The sequence below is a fragment of the Camelina sativa genome, chromosome 15 (assembly GCF_000633955.1).
Source record: "Camelina sativa cultivar DH55 chromosome 15, Cs, whole genome shotgun sequence".
In the NCBI taxonomy this organism is placed as follows: Eukaryota; Viridiplantae; Streptophyta; class Magnoliopsida; order Brassicales; family Brassicaceae; genus Camelina; species Camelina sativa.
The window spans coordinates 18,044,246-18,065,893 of NC_025699.1; the positions used below are offsets into that span (position 1 = coordinate 18,044,246).

The following is a 21,648-nucleotide window of genomic DNA, read 5'->3' on the forward strand; positions in this document are numbered from 1 at the left end:
CTCAAGGTTGGGCAACTAACCGAAGAATTTCCTTTTAAATTATGGTTTGGTTGAAAAAAAAGTATATATATAAATACACTTTTAGTTAAACAAAATAGTTGTAGATGAGTTCAAAGTTATTAAAATAAACTTAAATTTAACAAAGAGTATATATTTAATTCTTTTCGTAAGTAAAAAAACAATGTATAAAAGTAAAGTAAATAAACTTTTAGTTATAGAAATAGTTGTCTTTATTTTGCTATAATACACTAATGTATATCCATTTACAAATCTACTATCTACATTATCACTAAAAGTGTATTTGTACACACAAATATATTTTACTGTTAAAGTATACTCTTTAGTCTTTACTACTACCAACAAATTGACTTTATGAACACAATAAATAACCTATTATATGTCTCTTCACTTTAACATTTTTATAGTTACAAAAACGCATACGTTAATCTTACATACTCCTATCTTATATATATAATAGCAGTTTTTTTGAATAAATTATTTGATTGGTGAAAAAAATACAAGATAATCTATTTTTTTTACTTCAACAATCTTTTTCTTCATGTAAAGGTGAGGTTTTTACATTTTTTTAGAAAAAATAATTAATTGTATAATTTTTACAATCATTTTTTCATCTTATATAAAAAGTAACCCTTTTTCTTGTAAAATTAGCAACTTAAAATTAAAATAAGTAAACAATACTATAATTTCGAATTTTATGATATATATATATATATATGTATAATTTTCTTATATTGATCTTTTCTAAATTTTAAAGATGTTTAAATTTTATAATTTTCTTATAATTACCGATTAATATTTTTAAATCTGTTAAAACCAAAACTTTGGTTTTACATTTGGATGTTTACAAAGGTTTTTTTTCTTTTAAAGATTTTAAATAGAACTAGATTTTTTTTTCTCTATTTTACTTTTATATAAAATATTTTTAATGGTATGTTTTGAATTTTTACATTTTTATTTTTTAAAATTTTAATATATTTAAATTGACACGTGTCAATATCTGAATGATACAATTGACACATGTCACGATCTTGTTAATGAGTTACTTTGACATCAAGATTTATATAATAAGATGTCATTTTACGTCAAGATAACATATATAACTTATGACATTGAAATAAAGAACCCTTTGCCCTAATTATTTTTTTCCATGTAAATGCTTTGTACTGTATATTTAAGCCTAGATTGGCAAAGCGGAGAGGGGAGCAACAACGGTAAGCAGCTGAAGCAGGGGCAGAGAACAGGGAGCTGTGAGCGAAGGCTGGGAGAGCAGGGAGCTGTGATTGGGGGCTGGGAGATGAGTTATAATCTTTTTTTTTATATAAATAAAATGCTTTATTTTGAAATAAATTTATTGATGACTAATTTACGTAGCTTATATTAAATATATATTTTTGAAAATGTTAATTTTAAATTTGAATAAGAGAATATTGAAAGCATATTCGAATATATTGTTGATTATTTGGACTCAAGTCAAATATTGTTTTACCAGAATATTTTGGTTTCAAAATTAAAGCAACGTGGTGAAAAACGCAACGTGGTGAAAAACGCTTTCCCAATCCAGGTTTTAATACTAAAATTCTTGAAAATATGAACCAACTAAGTAACAGAACATCACCCGAAAAAAGGAAAAAAGAGAGTCACATATTGTGTTGGTATTTTAAGAAAATAAAAAAGCATCTGTCATTTAAGAAAACCAATTGGATTTTGTTATAATAGGTTATTACCGAAACGAAAAATAGAAAGAAGAAACGGATATTGCACACAATTTCTGTTTGTTAAGATGAAACATCCTGCAATGTCCTTACGCGTCATCCTCATTCTTACATGGATGTTTCTCTTCTTCTCCCAATCTTTCTTCCTTAATCTATTTTTTTCCCCTCTAGATCTATCTCTATCCAAAATCTCCCGAAAATTCTCCCAAAACCTATCTATTCTCAATCTGATCTCTATTGTTCCTTTGTTTCCTTACTCACATTCTTGGATCTGCTGAAGAAGCCACAAGGAGCTTCGTTCACGAGCCTTTGAGAGAAGTATGTAAAACCGAATTACGCTAGAAATTTGTTATCTCTTGTGTGTAAAAATTGAGAAACGAACATGTCGTTTAGATCACATTCGACGGGGAGTAGTCAATTCGCAGAGAAGATAACAGAGGATCCTGTAACGTATAAGACAGCACAAAGCACCGTGACGTGCATCTACCAAGCACATATATCTGGATTTTGGAGGAATGTGACGGTATTGTGGTCCAAGAATCTCATGAACCATTCGCTTATGGTCATGGTGACTAGCGTGGAAGGTGATATGAATTACTGTTGCAAGGTTGATCTCAAGCCCTGGCATTTTTGGAACAAGAAAGGCTATAAGTCGTTCGAGGTGGAAGGGAACCCGGTAGAGGTGTATTGGGATTTTAGGTCTGCGAAATTCGTGAGTAGCCCCGAGCCGAGTTCGGATTTCTACGTGGCTTTAGTCTCAGAGGAAGAGGTGGTTTTATTGGTGGGTGATTACAAGAAGAAGGCTTTCAAGAGAACAAAGTCGAGGCCCGCTTTGGTAGAGGCTGCCTTGTTCTACAAGAAAGAAAACGTGTTTGGCAAGAAGTGTTTTACGACCAGGGCTAAGTTTTACGACGAGAAAAAAGAGCACGAGATCATTGTCGAAAGCTCGACCTCGGGGCCTAAAGAGCCAGAGATGTGGATAAGCATAGACGGGATTGTGTTGGTACAAGTAAAAAATCTGCAATGGAAATTTAGAGGGAATCAGACGGTGCTGGTCGATAAACAACCAGTTCAAGTGTTTTGGGATGTGTATGATTGGTTGTTCAGCACGCCAGGGACAGGCCACGGTATGTTTATATTTAAACCAGGGAACGGTGAAGATAGCGACATGGAAGGGAGTGGTCACGGTGGTGGTGGAGGTGGTGAGAGCGATACAAGTACAGCTGGGAGCAGGTATTATTCGACCAAAAGTAGTAACCCCTGGCCGCCCGAGTTTTGCCTTTTTCTTCATGCTTGGAAACTGGACTAGTAGTATTGGAAACAAGAAGCCTGTTCACTTATTGTTGTTTCATGTGGTTGTAAATTATATCTTTCCTCATAAGTTTTTTAATATACGATGACAAACAACACAGTCATGAAAAATGTTATGCCGTACGTAGAAGAGATATTTGTAATGCTATAATTGCACCCTCACGATGCACTTTTTCTACCACAAGGTTTTTCTTATATGTCTTGTTTTAAAAGAGTTTTGAACTTTTTATTCATCTTGTCGAACCAAATATTATTGTATTGTGGATTTTAATCCATGAACCAATGCTTAAAAATTGAAAAATATATAAACAGCACACGCAGAATCAAACGAAACATTAATCCACAAGAATCTGAATCAGAGTTCTGATCATGTAATAAATTTGTGAGGGTACGTATAAAATCCACAAGAAGCTAAATTGTAGTTGTAATCCTGTGATTGATTAAATTGTCAGAGTAGAACACACTAGTGTTTTGGAAAAATAATCAAATTCCGTAAAATTGAAACATTAGAAATACCTTATTTAATAACTAAACAACTTTAAAAAAATCAGTTATGACATATACAAATATAAATATTTTATTTACTATTATGAATAATACTGTATTTTTTTTTGGTAAGAAGAATAATACTGTATTTATGTTATATAATATGATAAAGTTTCACTTAACTTTTCCTCTCGAGCTGACATGTGGCAATTATTACTCCAGTGGAAGAAAAGTACTGTATAACTTTGTAGAAATAATAATCATTCCATAAAAATTTTAAATGACTCATACAACAAAGGTCGCAGAATATAAACTAACTCAAAGTTTAAACTTTAAAGAAAAAGAAAGAACAAGTGGATTTTATAGTTAGTGTCTTAGTGAGAAGAAGGGTGGGGAATCGGGTGGACAGAGAACTTCATGTTGTTGTTGTTGTTGCAGCCGTTGTGGTCTCCACAGACGAAGTAGTAAGTCTGAACCTTACGCAGAAGCAACTTGAAGCCCCATGATGATGAACCTCGTCGTGCGGCCAGCTTCTTGCCTCTGGTCACATCACATCTCTTGAAGCTCTTGTTATTTGAGAACGTGATCTCCAAGTTCAGCAAGATCTCACATTTATCTCCTTCTTAAAGTCTCTTATTCGAGAACGTGATCTCCAAGTTCAGCAAGATCTCACATTTATCTCTTTTTTAAAGTCTCTTTCTATTATGTACATGAATGTATATTTTAGATTCCTTTTGTGAATGGCTCTTGTATTTTATATAAGAAAACACCTATCAATGGAAGAAGACAGAGTTTTCCCATTAGCTTGTGTTGTTTAACATGGTATCAGAGCCTACACACGCTGGCCCGTTAATTAATCCGGCCCGAATAGAGGCTTGATCACCCCATTAATTGATAGCCCAAAGGAAGGCCCAATTCCATCGAGATAGCTAAATAAAGGAGCTAAAATCTCATAACACCCTTTCTATCAAAACAAATTCTCAAAACTCCCTCAATGGTAAAAGGACAATATTACCATTAATGAAGATTGTTTTAGGTTAAATATAATTAAATAAGTAATTGTTCAACGAAAATCACAGTAGCTTAGTGGTTGTGAGCTCCATGCGCACGCGTGCGCGCCCAGGGTTCGAATCCCACTATGCGCAGTACAACTGGTACAACTAGGGTGCAACTGGTACAACTAGGGTGCAACTGGTACAACTACTATGGTGCAACTGGTACAACTAGGGGATATATGGTACAACTATGCAAGGTGCAACTAGGAGATATATGGTACAACTATTCTTTAAAAATTGTTAGAGGGGTAGTTTCGTCCTTTCGTTAAAAAAAGGGGTAGTGAGATTAAGTGGGGGTAATGCAGAGATGAATTTCTGGTATAGGGACACTAGAGATGAAATCTCTAAATAAAGAGCATTATCTCGAGGGGGCGTGATGGATTCTGTCGAGATTAATGGCTATAAGAGCCATCATCTCGAGGGGACGTGTGGAGAAAAAATCCCACATCTGATAGATGAGAAAGGACTTGAGTAATATATAAAGGGTTAGGGTCTCTCCACTCATTGCCAATTGGTTTTGAGTTGGAAGCCCATAGTAAAACCCAAATTTAACATGGTATCAGAGCTTTGGTTCTAATAACTAAATCTGAAAACACGCAATGGCTACGGGATCGAACAACGATTTGAAAAACATATTCCAGAAAATTGAGAGTGTTGCACCAGTTTATCAATTGGCTGCAAATGAAAATCCCGGTGCCATCATCGCACAAGTCCAGTTCAATGGAGAGAACTTTGATGAATGGGCAAAAGCTGTGAGAACAGCCCTTCGTGTGAAGAAGAAGTATGGGTTTGTGGACGGCAGCGTGCCCAAGCCCAAGGTGGATTCACCAGAATTTGAAGATTGGATCTCGGTGAATTCAATGGTGTCGTTGTGGATCTTGAACACGGTTGAACCAAAGGTGCGGAGAACACTGACGAACAAGGAGGATCCGCAGGAGCACTGGAAGGAAATCAAGGATCATTTTTCCGAGGGAAACGGACCAAGGTTTCAGGAGATCAAAGCAGAGCTTGCAAACTGTAGGCAAGGTAATCTAAGTGTAATTGATTACTATGGAAAGCTTCAAGTGCTTTGGGAGGACTTGATGAATTATGAGAAACAGTTGGTGTGCAAGTGTGGAGGGTGCTCGTGTAATCTCAGCGGGCAACTAGAGAAAAAGAGAGAAGAGGAACATATACATCAGTTTCTCTTGGGTCTTGATGATGACATGTACGGGTCTGTGCGGGCGTCTATTATTAGCACTGATCTGATTCCTAACATGAATCAAGTGTACTCAAAGGTGAAATCGATCGAGAGGATCAATACTGTGACGAGAGGAAGAGAAGCACAAGGAGGACAAGTTGCTTTTGTGGCACGAACCAGTGGAGGTGGTGTAAGTGAAGACAAAAGCAAATTGATTTGCATAAAATGCAAGAAGACCGGACACACGGCAGAGACGTGTTTTCAGATCATTGGCTACCCAACTTGGTGGGGAGAAAAATCAAGAGGTGGCGGACGCGTAGGAGGAAGAGGAGGCGGTCGCGGACGTGGGAGCATTCGAGCCAACGCTGTGTCTGTTCTTGACGGTGGAGAGACAAGTGTAGAAGCTGAGAAGAACGGGTATACAGGGTTGAACAATGAGCAATGGACAACTTTGATTAAGTTGTTGGAAGAGAAACAAGGGTCAACCTCTCGCCTAAGTGGTAAGTGTATCTCCATGGATTGGGTACTTGATACGGGTGCGTCTAACCATATGACAGGTTATGAGGATTTGGTTAGTGACTCTAAATATGTGTTGCTTTGTGTTGTGGGGTTGCCAAATGGAGAGTATAGTTTGTCGAGAAAGAAAGGAACTGTTGTTTTTGATGATGGGTTTAAGCTTAAGAATGTGTTATACGTCCTAGATTTGAAGTGCAATTTGATCTCTGTTTCCCAAATTATTGTTGAGTCAGATCTTGTGATGCAAATTGCTAATAAAGGATGTGTGATTCAGGACCGTATAACGAGGAATCTGACTGGAGGAGGTGAGCTCAAGGATGGGCTGTATTTCTTTCGGCGTGTGACTGAATTTTCTGCTTTGCGTATGAATAAGGATGGAGCTGAAGATGTGTGGCATCAAAGGCTAGGACATCCATCTAATTATGTTTTTGACTTGCGTCCTACTGTTGGTGGTAGAACTAGGGATTTTTCGACTTGTGATACTTGCTTAAAAGCTAAACAATGTCGTGATACGTTTGTTTCAAGTGATAATAAAAGCGCCGATGTTTTTGATATGATACACTGCGATTTATGGGGGCCGTATCGAGTTCCTAGTATTTGCAATTCATATTATTTCTTAACCATAGTGGACAACAAGTCAAGGGCTGTTTGGGTGTATTTGATTCGTGACAAAGCACAAGTAGGAAGAAACTTGAGAGACTTTGTTGCAATGATCAATAGATAGTATGGCAAACACATCAAGATTATAAGAAGCGACAATGGAACAGAATTCACTTGTCTCACTTCAGAATTTCGTGAACAAGAGATTGTTCATCAAACAAGTTGTGTAGGAACGCCACAGCAGAATGGGAGAGTAGAAAGAAAACATAGACACATTTTAAATGTGGCAAGAGCTTTGTTGTTTCAGTCTTCACTGTCAACAAAGTTTTGGGGAGAAAGTGTGTTGACTGCGGTCTATTTGATAAATAGAACACCGAGTCGTCTATTGGGAGGAAAGACACCGTATGAGATATTACATGGGGTCTCTCCTAATTATGATAATCTTAGAGTCTTTGGGTGCTTGGCATATGCGCATAATCAAAGACGACGTGGAGATAAATTTGAGTCAAGAAGCATGAAGTGTCTTTTTATTGGTTATCCATTTGGGAAAAAGGGATGGAGCCTTTATGATTTGGCCAGTGGAGAAGTGTTTGTGTCGAGAGACGTTGTGTTCGTTGAGAATACGTTTCCTATGTTGACTGAGAAAGTAGAATAAACGTGGACACAGGAAATGGAAGATCTTGATTGTGTAATAGCGGGAGATAGAGAAGCAGAGTTTGTTGGAACAGACATAACAAGAAACGCAGAAATTTGTTGTGATGTCGAAGAAGAGGATGTTACAACGGGTGAAAAACAAACAGGCTTGTTGGAAAAAGAGACAGAAGTTGTTGTTCTACCTCGATCTGTTGTTGCAAACGGAGATGTTGAATCTCAAAATCAGTCACAGGAGGAAAGTGTTGGTCTCTCACATTCTGATGTTGACAGTGGGATCGATGAAGATGGAGCTCCTCGTAATGAAATTTCAGAGGCAGACCCAAATATTGCTGAAGCACCTGCAGGAGAACAGAGGAAAAAGGTCAGAAAATCTACTCGATCAAAAACTGCTCATGTCAAGCTAAAAGACTATGTTTTACGTACGGTGGCTGAGATCGACGTGAGTGGTGATGAAAATGATTTTTCTATTCTGAAATTTGTTGATATTAGTGAGTTTTCAGCAAAACACAGAGCATTTGTTGCAGCAATCACAAAAGGGATTGAACCGAAACAATTTCGTGATGCTGTTGCAATTAAGGTGTGGTGTGATGCGATGCAAAGTGAGATCGGTGCTCTTGAGGTAAACAAAACATGGGAAATAACAGAGCTTCCTCCTGGTAAGAAGGCTTTGGGGTGTATGTGGGTCTATAAAATAAAATATCGAGCTAATGGAGAAATAGAGACATACAAAGCTCGATTGGTGGTGCTTGGGAACAAACAAAGAGAAGGGATCGATTAATCTGAGACCTTTGCACCGGTTATTAAAATGACCACTGTACGACTGTTTCTAAGTGTGGGAGCAGCTCGAAAATGGGAGTTCCATCAAATGGATGTGCATAACGCTTTTCTACACGGTGACTTAGAGGAAGAAGTGTACATGACGTTGCCTCCGGGGTTTCGTACGATGGAACCGGGGAAAGTGTGTCGACTGAGAAAATCGCTTTATGGCTTGAAGCAAGCTCCAAGATGTTGGTTTGCAAAGTTGCGGTCATCTCTTATGGATTACGGGTTTGTTCAGTCTTGCCATGATTATTCATTATTTTCTCTTCGTAGAGGGCCCTCAGAAATTTATGTGTTGGTTTATGTGGATGACTTGATCATTGGAGGAAATGATTCTAAAGGAATTGCAGAGTTTAAAGAGTACTTGGGGAGATCTTTTTACATGAAAGATCTTGGAAACTTGAAATACTTTCTCGGCATTGAAGTTGCTAGAAGAAGTGAAGGTATTTTCTTGTGTCAAAGAAAATATATTTTGGATATTGTGAGTGAAGCAGGACTGTTAGGAGAGAAACCTGAAATGTTTCCAATGGAACAACAACATCACTTAGCTCTTTCCGATGGACCGTTGTTGGCTGATCCGGCACGGTATAGACGGCTAGTAGGAAGGCTCATTTACCTGTTAGCTACTCGACCAGACTTGGCGTATTCAATGCATGTGTTGTCTCAGTTTATGAAAGAGCCTCGTGAGGATCACTGGAACGCAGCATTGAGAGTGGTTTGTTATTTTAAAAATACAGTGGGACAAGGAATATTTTTGAAATCGGATTGTGACTTGCAGCTGCATGGTTGGAGTGATTCAGATTACGCAGGATGTATGCTCACAAGATGTTCTTTGAGTGGGTGGTTTGTTACTCTCGGGGATTCACCGGTGTCTTGGAAAACCAAGAAACAAGACATCGTCTCACACTCCTCGGCTGAGACAGAATATCGGTGTATGTCCTTAACTACAAGGGAACTTAAGTGGTTACGAGGTGTACTTGGTGATTTTGGAGTTTCTCATGATCAAGCAATGGATTTGCATTGCGATAATCAAGCAGCTCTATATATAGCGGCAAATCCCGTGTTTCACGAACGAACAAAACACGTCGAGGTTGATTGTCACTCTGTAAGAGATGCGATTCAAGATAGGTTGATACGAACAAGGAAGGTTCACACAACTGATCAACTAGCTGATGTGTTCACTAAAGCTTTAGGCCAGCGTGAATTCGAGTCTATCATCGTCAAGCTTGGCATTTGTAATCCATATGCTCCAGCTTGAGGGGGGGTGTTATTCGAGAACGTGATCTCCAAGTTCAGCAAGATCTCACATTTATCTCCTTCTTAAAGTCTCTTTCTATTTTGTACATGAATGTATATTTTAGATTCCTTTTGTGAATCGACTCTTGTATTGTACATAAGAAAACACCTATCCAGAGCCGGCCCTTGACACAGGCAGGTGAAGCACATGCTTGTGGCCTCCAAATAATATAGTAAATTTTCGGCCCATTTTTCCAAAAAGCTTCATTGGTTATACTGGTTATAAGGTGGGTTAATAGTTGCAAGGGTCATAGGTTCGAACAATTTCTCGTCATGTTTGTGTTTTCCAAGATTTTTTTTTAAAATATGAGTGTATAGTTGGCCCCAAAAAAAAAAAGGGCTTGTGGCCTTAATATTTTCAGAGACGGCTCTGCACCTATCAATGGAAGAAGACAGAGTTTTCTTGTTAGCTTGTGTTGTTTTACAGCTCTTCATGTCTGGGAGCAAGTAGACGTCGTTCTTCTTGTTGTGGTGCTTCATCTTGGATAGGGTTTGATCATTGTTGTTGTACGTGAAAACAAGAACATCGTGGACGTAGAAAGGGGCATGCTTTGTAGCCCATTTTGTGTAACCGAATCCGTTTTTCCACACAGTAACCGCAATCTTTCTCCCCCTCGTTATTGGAGCCGTGTGGTTATACGTAGAACCAGTGATGCTTGAGTGGTTTGAGCCCGAGCTATGATTGTTGTATGTAGAACCAACGATGCTCGAGTGGTTTGATGAGCCCGAGCTATGATTGTTGTGTGTGGAGCCGGTGATGCTCGAGTGGTTTGAGCTCGAGTTATGGTTGTTGTGTGTAGGGCTAGTGCCGCTTGAGGGATTTTGGCCAGAGCTGTGACTTTTGCGTGTAGAGCCAGTACCGCTAGAATGGTTTGAGCCAGAGCTGCTAGTCAGTATCTGTTCCGTCTGAGCTCCATCCCTAACCCAAGCTTGAACCACCCGAGTTAGAGTCTTCTGAACCACCAGAAGCCGAGTCAGAAGAACCGCCAGAGTTGCCGGAGCTCCATCCCCAACCCCTGTTAGAACCGGACTGGCCGGAGCCCCAACTCCAGCTCCAGGCTTCAGCACTCCCGGAGAAGACGAACGCAGTAACCAGGAGAACTACGAGTAGCTTGCGTGCTGTAGATAGACCCATCGCTTTGATCAAATATATTGATTGCTTTCTCTTTTTTGGTTTTTTTTTTGTTTGTTTAATTTGATTTTGTGAGCTCTTTAGAGTCTAGAGGTTCTATATTTATAGAGACTAGGATGGGTTAGAGAGTCAGTTCCCAAATTACATTGGAAATACAATTTTTCGTATCCATATTTATAAAACAAGTGGATCAGATAAATTTATCTAGCCCTTGTCTTTATCATCATATACGATATTAGATTCTTCCAATTCCTAATCGACTTTAGTTTTATTTAACAAAAATAAGAATGAAGGCAAGAAAAGAAGCGTGGTAGGTTTGTATAGTAGGTTTGTATTTTTGGGGTTCTTATATTTTTTAGTATTAAAAAGTGTACTGTTATAAAATAAGAACCTTTTGTTTAGTAATTAAAATTGTACTCCTCCAATGGTAAACTCTTAGGTTATCTCCAGCGCAAGATTCTTAGGGAGGTTTTAGTGCTGAAAAAAAAAAAAATCAGGTTAAACAAAAAAAATGCAAGAGAGCCTCCTATATTATATACTCGTTTATGTGCTAAGAGGCGGTACGTGTCAAGCGCTCGTTGGCTGAACAAAAAAATAGAAGAAGGACAAAAGAATTGTCGAAACAAATTTTTCTTTCTTTCATCTCTCTCTCTCTCTCGGTCTGTCTCTCTCGGTCTCTCTCTCGCAGTTTCTCTCTCGATCGAAGTATGTATTGATAAAAGGAAGGAGAACGATATGTTTATGCTATGGAATCAAAGGCGATTGGGTCGGAGGAGATCCGAATTGGAGGAGATTTAGTCTGGGGAGGCGAATCGGAGAAAATTGAATCGACTCCGAGATATTTGAGTTTGGAGTCGATTAATTCAGATGAGGTTGAAGCAATTGGAATCTGAAGAGATCTTGGACTAGACGAAATCTACCCAAAAGTTTGGATTTTTTGATAAGGGTTTCTCTTGATAGAAAACAATGTCTTCGATCAATCTCTCTTCATCGTCTCCTTCCACCATATCTCTTTCCCGCTCAAGGTAAGTTTTTTTCTTTCTTCAATCTTCAATCTTCAATCTTCATTGGTTAATTGATTTTTTTAAGGGGGGATATGATTAACAGATTTAATTCGAATCTGCAGTTTAGATCTTAGAATTTGTAATTGCGTTTCATTGACCTTAGAATTTGTGATTAGAATGGATCGTGATTGTTTTCATATAACGAATTGTTTGCTTCTTCACTCGTATTGCCTTATTGATTTGTATGATTCTGGTGAGCCAAAGCTCTACTACATTGCTCCATCTACACCGTGTTAGTTTACCATCTAAACACTCATCATCATTTGCTATTAAAACCACTGGAAAAGTTAAAGCTGCAGTGATCTCTAGAGAAGATGATCTGCTCTCATTCACTAATGGGAACGCTCCCTTTCAAATGAATCTCTCATTGATGATCGGACCAAAGAAGAAGAAGAGGCTAATCCTGTTTCACTTAGAACACTTGCTGCAGATTCAGCTGCTGCACCAGCCAATGGTTTTGTTGCTGAAGATGATGACTTTGAGTTGGATTTACCTACTCCAGGTTTCTCTTCTATCCCTCAGGCCATTAAAGATATACGCCAAGGAAAGGTTCGTTTTTTTTTTCTTTTGCTTTGTCAAGAAGATCAGAATTTTCTTGTTTGTTTGTTTTTCCTTGATTGATTGATGAATTTTGGCGGTAATGTTGCAGTTTGTGATGGTTGTGGATGATGAAGATAGAGAAAACAAAGGAGATTTGGTAATGGCTGCTCAATTAGCAACACCTGAAGCTATGGCTTTTATTGTCAAACATGGAACTGGGATAGTTTGTGTGAGCATGAAAGACGATGATCTTGAGAGATTACACCTTCCTCTAATGGTTAATCAGAAGGAGAACGAAGAAAAACTCTCTACTGCATTCACAGTGACTGTGGTAGGTGTTACTCTCTCAAAAAAGCTCCGATCTTGGTCCTTTTGGTAATTATCTAATTTTCTTGTTTGTCATACTTTGTCTTCATAGGATGCCAAACATGGTACAACAACTGGAGTAAGATTTTTGCAATGGTTAAACACACAAGGTAAGATTTTTCACTCTGTTTTGTACCGGTTTTTATTTGTTTATATTTTGTTTTTGTTTTAGTTCCGTTTACAATTTTTGAAGTTTAGTCGACATGTCTCTCGATTTATGTCTTGCTATATGATCTTTTCTCTTTTTTTTGTTGGTGTTATTCATTTATGTGGTGTTAGTGTAGGTAATTGTCGAGTCAGTCATGATGAATGCTTGTTGTTTGTTGGTTGTGATAAATACCATTAGTACTTGCTTAGGGTCTAGGGAAGTCGACATCAGACTTATTGTGTGATGGTTTAGTGTTTGTTGGTTTTTGTTAAGTGATAAATGTGTAGTTGTTGTGGAACTTAAATTTGAAAACATAAAGCCACTAGTTTAAAAAGTAAACTACTCACAAAGATTGTTAATAAAACCATAAAACACAAAACACAAAACCTTCTTTCCTCTATAGTAAAAGAAAATCCACAAAACATTAACACCAATCACAAAATACAAAACCTTAACCCTTCCTTCTCCTTCTAACACACACACGAAGCACCAGCTATGGATTCAGAGGACTCCGGTTTGAATCCATTTCGTTTCTCTCCTGGCTTCTTCAGCCTTCTCCAAAGTCAACATGATACCAGCACAAACATTGACTCTCCTGACGTCCCACCTGAAGCTGCATCACCTATTGGTAACCAACGAGCAAGGCATGCTTGGTTACAAGCAGATGATGTGATGCTTGTCTCTGCTTGGCTAAACACAAGGAGGCAAGCCATTGTAAGCAGCGGTGGGGTAAGATCAACGACAATGTTTGCAAGTTCATTGGATGCTATGAAGCTGCGACAAGGGAGAAATCTATTAAGCAGAATGAAGATGACGTTATGAAGCTAGCACACCAGATCTTCTTCAATGATCACAAAGTCAAATTCACCTTGGAGCATGCATGGCGAGAGCTTAGATATGATCAGAAGTGGTGTGCTTCCACAGCTCCTAAAGGGAATGGAGTCAAAAGGACACGGGTGTGTGAGGATGGTTCTGCCTCGGAAGCTCCCATTGATGTCGAGGATGAACCTATGCATCGCCCTACTGGTGTTAAGGCTGCGAAGGTAATGAGAGGAAAGGGTAAGAAACACATCAACACTCAAGCCGATGTAGAGGGAGATGCTAAAGCTTTGTTGGAGTTTCAAGTGCAAGAGGTTGGGAGGATGTATGAGATGAAGCAAAAGGACTTTGCTTTGAAAGAGATGGAGTTTGTTATGAAAGAGAAGCATAGCAAGCATGTGATGCTTGAAGATCTTATTGCAAACAAAGATTCACTTACTGAATCGGAAAAAGCTTTGAAAGACAAACAAATTGATGACATGTTGTCATCAGTTTGAATGGTTTTAGATGTTGTCTTATGTAATATGTTTCATGTACTCGGTCATTGTAATCTTTTTAGTTTGTTCCTTATTTGGTTTAACTAATGTACTCGGTTTCAGTTTGTTTCCAAATATAATGTACTTGTGTTTGTCTTTTTTGGTTTCAAGAATTGATTAGTTTGTTCCTTATTAATTGTACTTATGTTTTTTGATTTCAAAAATTAATTGTTTGGTGTTGTGTATACGGTTTTAGGATAAAGGACAAGGATGGTGAATGTTGATCTTGACCACACAAGAGGTTGACGTGAGCTTCACCCCACACAAAAGTATCCCGTGAGCTTCACCCACCACACAAGCGTCTCTCGTGTGCTAAACCCACCACACAAGTGTCTCACGTGATCAAACAGCTCTATAGTGCACCACAAGATGTCGAATCTTTGATTGTAATATTTTACCAATTGTTTGGTTTTTTGTGAAACCAACCACAAGTTTGTACAAGTCCAGTTTTTGTTTTTTATCTCACCCACCACAAATGTCTTACGCAAACAACACCACAAGTTTGTACTAGTACAAGTCTATAAAACGAAGAGGCAAACTTTTAGTTTGACACTCACCAATTCACAAAACAATCATACACTCTCTATCTTATCAAACACTCACCCTACTCCAAATTCACAAAAACACTCTCTATCTTTTCTTTCGCATTTCTCCTAAAATGGCATCAAGTTCACATAATAATTTTGATGACACCATTGATGAAACCTTAAATCAAGTTTGTGACCAAATTTCCAATCAAGTTTGGCAATCTCTTCTCACTCCACCTGTTCAACATCAACAACCACCCAAACCAAAGAAGAAGCAAACTCACAATGAAAGAAATCGTGAAGTCGGTCATGCTCACTTGTGGAACGATTATTTCAGTGAAGATGAAACATACCCTCCTAGAATGTTCCGACACCGATTTAGAATGAACAATCCTTGTTCATGCGTATCGTTGAGAGACTAGGAACTGAAATTCCATTCTTTCAACAACGAAGAGATGCTATAGGAAGGTTGGGGCTTTCAACACTACAAAAGTGTACAGCAGCAATTCATATGATGGCATATGGTACGGCAGCTGATGCATTTGACGAATACCTCCGACTTGCTGAAACCACAGCATTCTCATGCTTGGATCATTTTGTTGATGCCATCATAAATTGTTTTGGAGATGAGTACTTACGAAGACCGACACCAGAATATCTTCAACGACTACTCGATATTGGAGAGATGCGCGCATTTCTGTGGATGATAGGAAGCATCGATTGTATGCATTGGGAGTGGAAGAATTGTCCAACCGCATGGAAAGGTCAATATACACGTGGTTCTGGCAAGCCGACAATCGTTTTAGAGGCTGTAGCATCACAAGATCTCAGGATCTGGCAAGCCTTTTTTGGACCTCCAAGTACATTAAATGATATAAATATTATTGATCGTTCTCCCGTTTTTGATAATGTTTTAAACGGTCGAGCTCCGAAAGTTAAATACAGTGTCAACGGACACCAGTACAAGTTGGCTTACTATCTCACAGATGATATTTATCCAAAATGGTCTACTTTTATCCAATCTATTCCACTACTGCAAACCCCAAAAGACTCTTTCTTTGCTATACATCAAGAAGCTGCACGTAAAGATGTCGAGCGTGCTTTTGGAGTTTTGCAGGCTCGTTTTGCCATTGTGAAAAATCCGGCTCTTCTTTGGGATAAGAATAAAATTGGAAATATAATGCTAGCTTGTATCATACTGCACAATATGATCGTAGAAGACGAATGAGATGGATACACTCTGTGTGATCCATCCGAATTCACACACATGGAGTCCAACCGAACTTCAGAAGTGGACTTCACCGTACCAATAACCAGGCCTTCATGTGTCTCCACTATGATGAACATTCGTTTGAGTGTTCGTGATCGAGATAAACATAAACAGTTGCAAGATGATTTGGTTGAGAATATTTGGGCAAAATTTGGAGAATACCATTAAGCATTTCCTCTTTTTACGAATTGTACTTCTCTTTTATTATGTTTTAATGTTTCCTATGTTTAAAATTTTATGAAATGCAATAATTTTATAAACATATATCTCAAATGCAATAATTTCATATTCTAATTTAATTTTTTATTTTCAAAAAAATAAAAATAATTAAGAGACTCATACTAAGAACCCACCATTGGGAGGTAAACTTTTAATTAACAATCACAAAGTTCTTAATCTACTCAAACTACAAAATATATTAATAAACAATCTTAAGAGGCCCTAAAATATATCCCCCCATTGGGGTTGCCCTTATAAGTAAGGTTCTTAGTTTTGAAAAAAAAAAAGATCATCATTGAATATCATCCTTCAACTCCTCAATGAAGTGTTGCCAATCAAATAAATCTTTAAAGCCACTGCAAACTCGGTGATACAATGAAATCAGCTAAAGAGAAGTTAATAAAACCAACTGAAAGTCACCTATCGTGACTATGGTAGAGGTTTTGCCCAAACACCTGAGTACTGAGTGAAGAGTAGAGCAAGATTTCAGTAGAAAGCTTTAGAGCAAGATTCACGAGTGTAGGGAATGAATCAGTGGAAGAAAAGATGATAGCAGAGATAAAACTTACTTCAACTACACTGTTTTGGTCACCCACCACGTCAGAAGTAACCATAACCAAAGTAGGATCAACATTATTCCCTCCATCTTTATAGATATAATCATGGGAGCTATGATCAAGTAGATTTACTCGGGGGATTGAGTTGGTTAAATCCTAGAAAAATTTAACAAAGTCATGTAAGATGTTTAAAGCCTTCTCCTCTCCCATCTTCCAAACCACAAATTTCAACCAGAGAAACACGTTCAACACTACTAACATCAACAAATGTAAAGATTCTAAGCAAGCAGCCCTCACTCAAGATGGAAAAATAGAAACACACATCCACATTTGGGCAACATCAAAACGCAATTTCCTTTGTAGAAACATAAATAAAAAGCCAAACACATATAAAAAAAACGCAGTTTATAACAAAGTTATAAACAAGACCTTCCTAAGTCGGGTTCTCTAGTACCAGGACTAAAGGCTCAAACACCTAAAAAAAATGAAGAACCTGATCAGAAGCTACGCCATCAATAGCAGATCCAAGCCAACCAGTAGCACAAATCTTGAAAACACCCATAAACAAACAGACACCACATAAAGCAAAAAACATCCAACGGCCAAGTTTCTTCCTCTCCTAAAAACTAAAATCCGAAACGACGGATCCCGTCGGCTTCCTCAACAGGCCTTTCACAACTCTCTGCCTCAACTGACTATACGTCTGATGCTTCCTATTAACAGCAGAATCGACAACACCACCACCACTGACACCGACGTGACTAGAACCTTCAGAACCGCCGCATTTGAAGGATTGAGCAAGGCAGGTCATGGGAACAGAGAAGCGAGGGCTATTGACATGTTGAGGGACGCCATCGCCACCGTCGTGGTGTTTGAACATCTCCGAATTGGTGAAGGAAAGGATCCGATTTGGTGGGATCCGATTTCATCCAACCAAGTCATCGGTTACCTCACCGAGAGTCACCGTTGCGATCCACCATCGGTAGAGATGCTGAGCTAAAGGCCAAGAACAGACGAAGGTCACCAAAAATCGAATCAATCATCTCCAACAGATCATTGACAAAAATCACAATCAGTTTCCCAATCTCCATTGAGAGAGAGAAGAAAAAGAAAGTAAGAAAAATCCAATTTTTTTCTTTTATATTAAAATTTATACCCAACCATTTTTTAGCACGTGGATGGTTCTTAGAGATTCTTAAACTCCTTAGACCATCTCCACTCCAGCAACCCTCCTGAGTTGCTCTCATATTAATTAATCATATAGCTAATACTAAACTAGTTAGACCATCTCCATTGTATTTCTCTATTTTTTTCTCTAAAATAGAGTAACTCAAAAGTAGAGCACTATTTTCCTCCAATATATTACTCTATTTTCACCTTTATAATAGAGGTAGTGTAAAAAAATAGAGGTGAGAATAGAGTTGCTCTATATATAGAGCAATCATATTATTTTCTCTATTTTAGAGTAAAATATAAAGTATGGTTGGAGCAAATGTTGCTCTATAATAGAGATTTGACTCTAAAATAGAGTGGGGTTGGAGATGCCCTTAAAGCAATCCTAAGAGAACTTAAGCAAAATCAGTCCTCCACTAGAGAACTCCAAAAAAGGTTGCTCAATCATTTCAATAATAATTTTTTAATTTTTATTTATTAATTATCAAATTTTACTAATCTAAAATGACAAAACAATTATTTAAATAGAAAACATTAAAATTTTACAAACTTTGGAATATTAAACATATTTTACAAAATTCTAATCCTGAAATAGTCAACTGTATCAAATTTTAAACAAGATGAGAATATGGATATCAAATAGAAAAAGTAAAGACTTGGTGGAACAAGAAAATTTTAAACAACCTTTGAATCTGAATTGGAGCTAGTTTCAAGCAAGAGATCATTCCAGTTAGTAGACAACAATGCATCTTCATCAGTGATCAAGTGGTTGATCAAATGAAAACATTGCATAAATCAAATGAAAACATTGATCAGTGAATTAAATCCAAAACTCAAACGTATTGATACATGAAGTCAAAATTGAAACAGAATTGAACTCAAACCAAAAAACCAGCAACAACTCACTCAAGTTCTAAAAAAACTGCAACAACACTCAATCTCTCACGCTCTCATAACTAACCAAGGACAGAGCAGCTAAAAGCCGATCCCCTGCATCTCAATCCAAGCTTTGCGATATTTTTTTCTTAATGATAACCAAACTCTTAAGACTAATCCCAAATTACAATCCGCTACTTGCAACATAAAAAGATCATGTGAACTAGGAAAAACCTGAAGGCAAGACTGGCCGAAGTCAGGAATGGTGGGCCTGGTCCAAGGGATATTGTTGTCGAGATAATCGATGGTTCTCCAAATGGGAGCGTCACTAGATGAAGTAGGAGACTTGACCGCCACAATGGATGTCAAACTCATCCTCCGCTACACATCAAACCACACACAACATCATGTGTTAAAGCTCATATATAATTTTGCACTGACTAATCTATATTGAGATAATCTCGAAGTATATAAAATTATAAATTTAAAGGTTTTCAATTGGGAGTAATGGTTAAGAACAGGAACCTGATCTTGATGGTAATGGTGGACTCATTTCTTGTAATTTGAATAATCTTTACAAGTCACTTCTTCTTTAAGCTTGTGCCCTGAAGAGTTCTTCTTGTAAGAAACATTGAAACAGAGAGACTTGAAACCATTTCTAATCAGTAAAATCACCAAGTACGTTGCCGGTTCCATTCAAGTAAATGTCAGACCAAATGCATCTATCACCCAAACATCAGAGGAAATTGAGCAGATACATAGACTAATCAAAGTTTAATTAAAGTTGAATCTGAACCTAATCGCTAGCCGGTGGACCTCGCCGTCAGCCTTAGGCCATCAAAAGCAACATCCGCCGACGATTTTTTCTGGACTTGTGGTGAATCGGCGAATCCATCGAGAGAGAAAAGAGAGAAAGGGTCGGGAAAAAAAAATTTATATTTACCCTACAACCAATCTAAATCTGACATGTATGCATTGCTTAGAGCATGATTATCGGAGGGTTCAGGCAGGGGTTCAGAGTCTTTTTTTTGAAAAAAATAAATCAAAAGTAGAGAATAAACGTAAGAACTCCCCTTATATAATATACTGTCTCATGGGTTAAGAGACTGATACGTGTCAGCTCTCTGTTGGGCGAACAGAAAATATAAAATGGAAAAAAGAAATTTCTCCGACTGATTTTATTATTTCTCTCTCTCTCTCTCGTTCTCTCGTTCTCTCGCGATTGAAATCTCCGAAACAAGAAAACGATTTGGAAGCAGAAGCTTCATGGGTTTGAATCGAAGTACTGAGAATGGTTTGGATTCAATTGGGAATGGAGAGAAGGCGATTCGATGGGATTGGAGAGAAGAAGATGTCGATTTGGAAGCTACTCGCCAATTGCATGAATCGAGTTTCAGTCGAATAAATTGATAGAGATTGAAGCAATTGGAATCAAAAGGTACGTTTGTTAGTACAACTGCATGAATCTCAGATTGTTTTATGATTAGGGTTCTTTGTTTTTCGATCTCAATTTAGGGTTTTTTTATGTTAGTTAGAAAATTAGGGATTTGCGTAAGTCTTTTCTCAAGTGATCCTAGATTCTATTTTGAACTCCTGCGGTAATCAAAATCTGGAGTTAATATGATTTTGACTCATATGAACGGCAATCAAAATCTGGAGTCATTACAACTTCATCAATCGTCAAAGACTTTTCCTTTCAAGAAGAAGAAGAAGAGGCAGAGCTTTTTAATCAATGGAAGGCGAGATACTCCTCAATGAGAACCTTCTTCTCCGTTCCGTCGAAGCCTCATCACCAGCCGCTGTATCGAAATCGAAATGGACTATTCTTGTACTAGCGCTGATCCTCCTCTCTTGTTTTCACAAATTCTTGTTTTCGAGACCAGTTCTCTGGAACCGAGACTTATATTTGGGTTGACGCCTTCTACTTCTCCGTCGTCACTTTGTGCACTGTCGGTTACGGCGACATTGTCCCGTCAAATCCCACGACCAAGATCTTGACCATCGTTTTGGTATCAGTCTTAAGTGGAAACTTTGTTTAGCGTTCTGCGTCGTCTTTCTCTGCGTCCCGACTGGAACTTGCTTCCTTCACGTTTTCGAGAGGTTGGATTGGTTGGATTCGGTTATCTCGGTTACGACGGTTGGTTATGGAGATAAAGCGTTTAAGACGATTGAAGGAAGGATCTTTGCAGTGTTTTGGCTTCTTCTTTCAGCTATTGCAATGGCTAGTTTGTTTGTTTACTTGGCTGAGATGAAAGTAGATCGTACTGCTGTCATGAAATTGCCCACCAGGTGAAGTTTCTGTTGTGATTAGTGAATCAGAGTTTGTCGTGACTATTTGTGAAAGATAACAACATCGTCATGACTCTTGCCTGGTAACTAAATGATGAAAGTATAGAGATGTAAATGATTAGTTTTTCTTTTTCATTTCTAGGATAAAATGTATACAACGATGATGATACTCTGTTTTGGCCTATAAAGAAGAAGAAAATATGGTGAATAGAAAGATTACTTGATCGCATTGGTTCTTTATTACTTACTCTTTGAAGTCAAACTATAAGTTAAATCGTTATCGAATGTGTTCTTTTTTATACATCTGTGTGCATTATATTTGGCAGTTGGTTCAATATAAAGGTAACTATATGAACATATGAACATAAATTGGTTAGTTGATGACTCACATCAGAGGAAACTGAGTTCATATTAACTTTTCTTAGATAAAGGATTATAACTCATATGAACTATGTATAATCAATATACGAAACTTACTGCAA

The 21,648-nt window shown here is 37.8% G+C and overlaps 3 protein-coding genes and 1 pseudogene across 5 annotated transcripts; 2 read left to right on the forward strand and 2 right to left on the reverse strand.

The window, feature by feature from the left end:
- On the forward strand, window positions 1,825-3,159 carry LOC104747105. The gene has a single exon (XM_010468677.2). The coding sequence runs from the start codon at window positions 2,116-2,118 to the stop codon at window positions 3,040-3,042; it is 927 nt and encodes a 308-aa protein (XP_010466979.1). The 5' UTR covers window positions 1,825-2,115; the 3' UTR covers window positions 3,043-3,159.
- On the reverse strand, window positions 3,905-10,785 carry LOC104747106 (annotated as a pseudogene).
- Window positions 11,433-14,715, forward strand: LOC104747107 (bifunctional riboflavin biosynthesis protein RIBA 1, chloroplastic-like). 2 transcript variants are annotated; one of them, XR_002035412.1, is made up of 5 exons: window positions 11,433-11,807; window positions 12,277-12,395; window positions 12,496-12,717; window positions 12,805-12,862; window positions 14,452-14,715. XR_002035412.1 is itself a non-coding variant. In XM_019236984.1 (4 exons), exons 2-4 carry the CDS (start codon window positions 12,502-12,504, stop codon window positions 14,454-14,456), a joined length of 279 nt encoding a protein of 92 aa, XP_019092529.1. In that variant the 5' UTR covers window positions 11,822-12,395; window positions 12,496-12,501; the 3' UTR covers window positions 14,457-14,715. The 2 variants fall into 2 exon arrangements, 1 of the variants encoding a protein (XP_019092529.1); XM_019236984.1 differs by lacking the exon at window positions 11,433-11,807 and having other exon boundaries at window positions 11,822-12,395.
- LOC104747108 lies at window positions 16,395-17,937 on the reverse strand. 2 transcript variants are annotated; one of them, XM_010468680.2, is made up of 3 exons: window positions 17,322-17,937; window positions 16,841-16,984; window positions 16,395-16,733 (listed from the first exon to the last, which is right to left on the reverse strand). In XM_010468680.2, exons 1-3 carry the CDS (start codon window positions 17,421-17,423, stop codon window positions 16,701-16,703), a joined length of 279 nt encoding a protein of 92 aa, XP_010466982.1. In that variant the 5' UTR covers window positions 17,424-17,937; the 3' UTR covers window positions 16,395-16,700. The 2 variants fall into 2 exon arrangements, with proteins under 2 accessions (XP_010466982.1, XP_010466981.1); XM_010468679.2 differs by having other exon boundaries at window positions 16,395-16,984.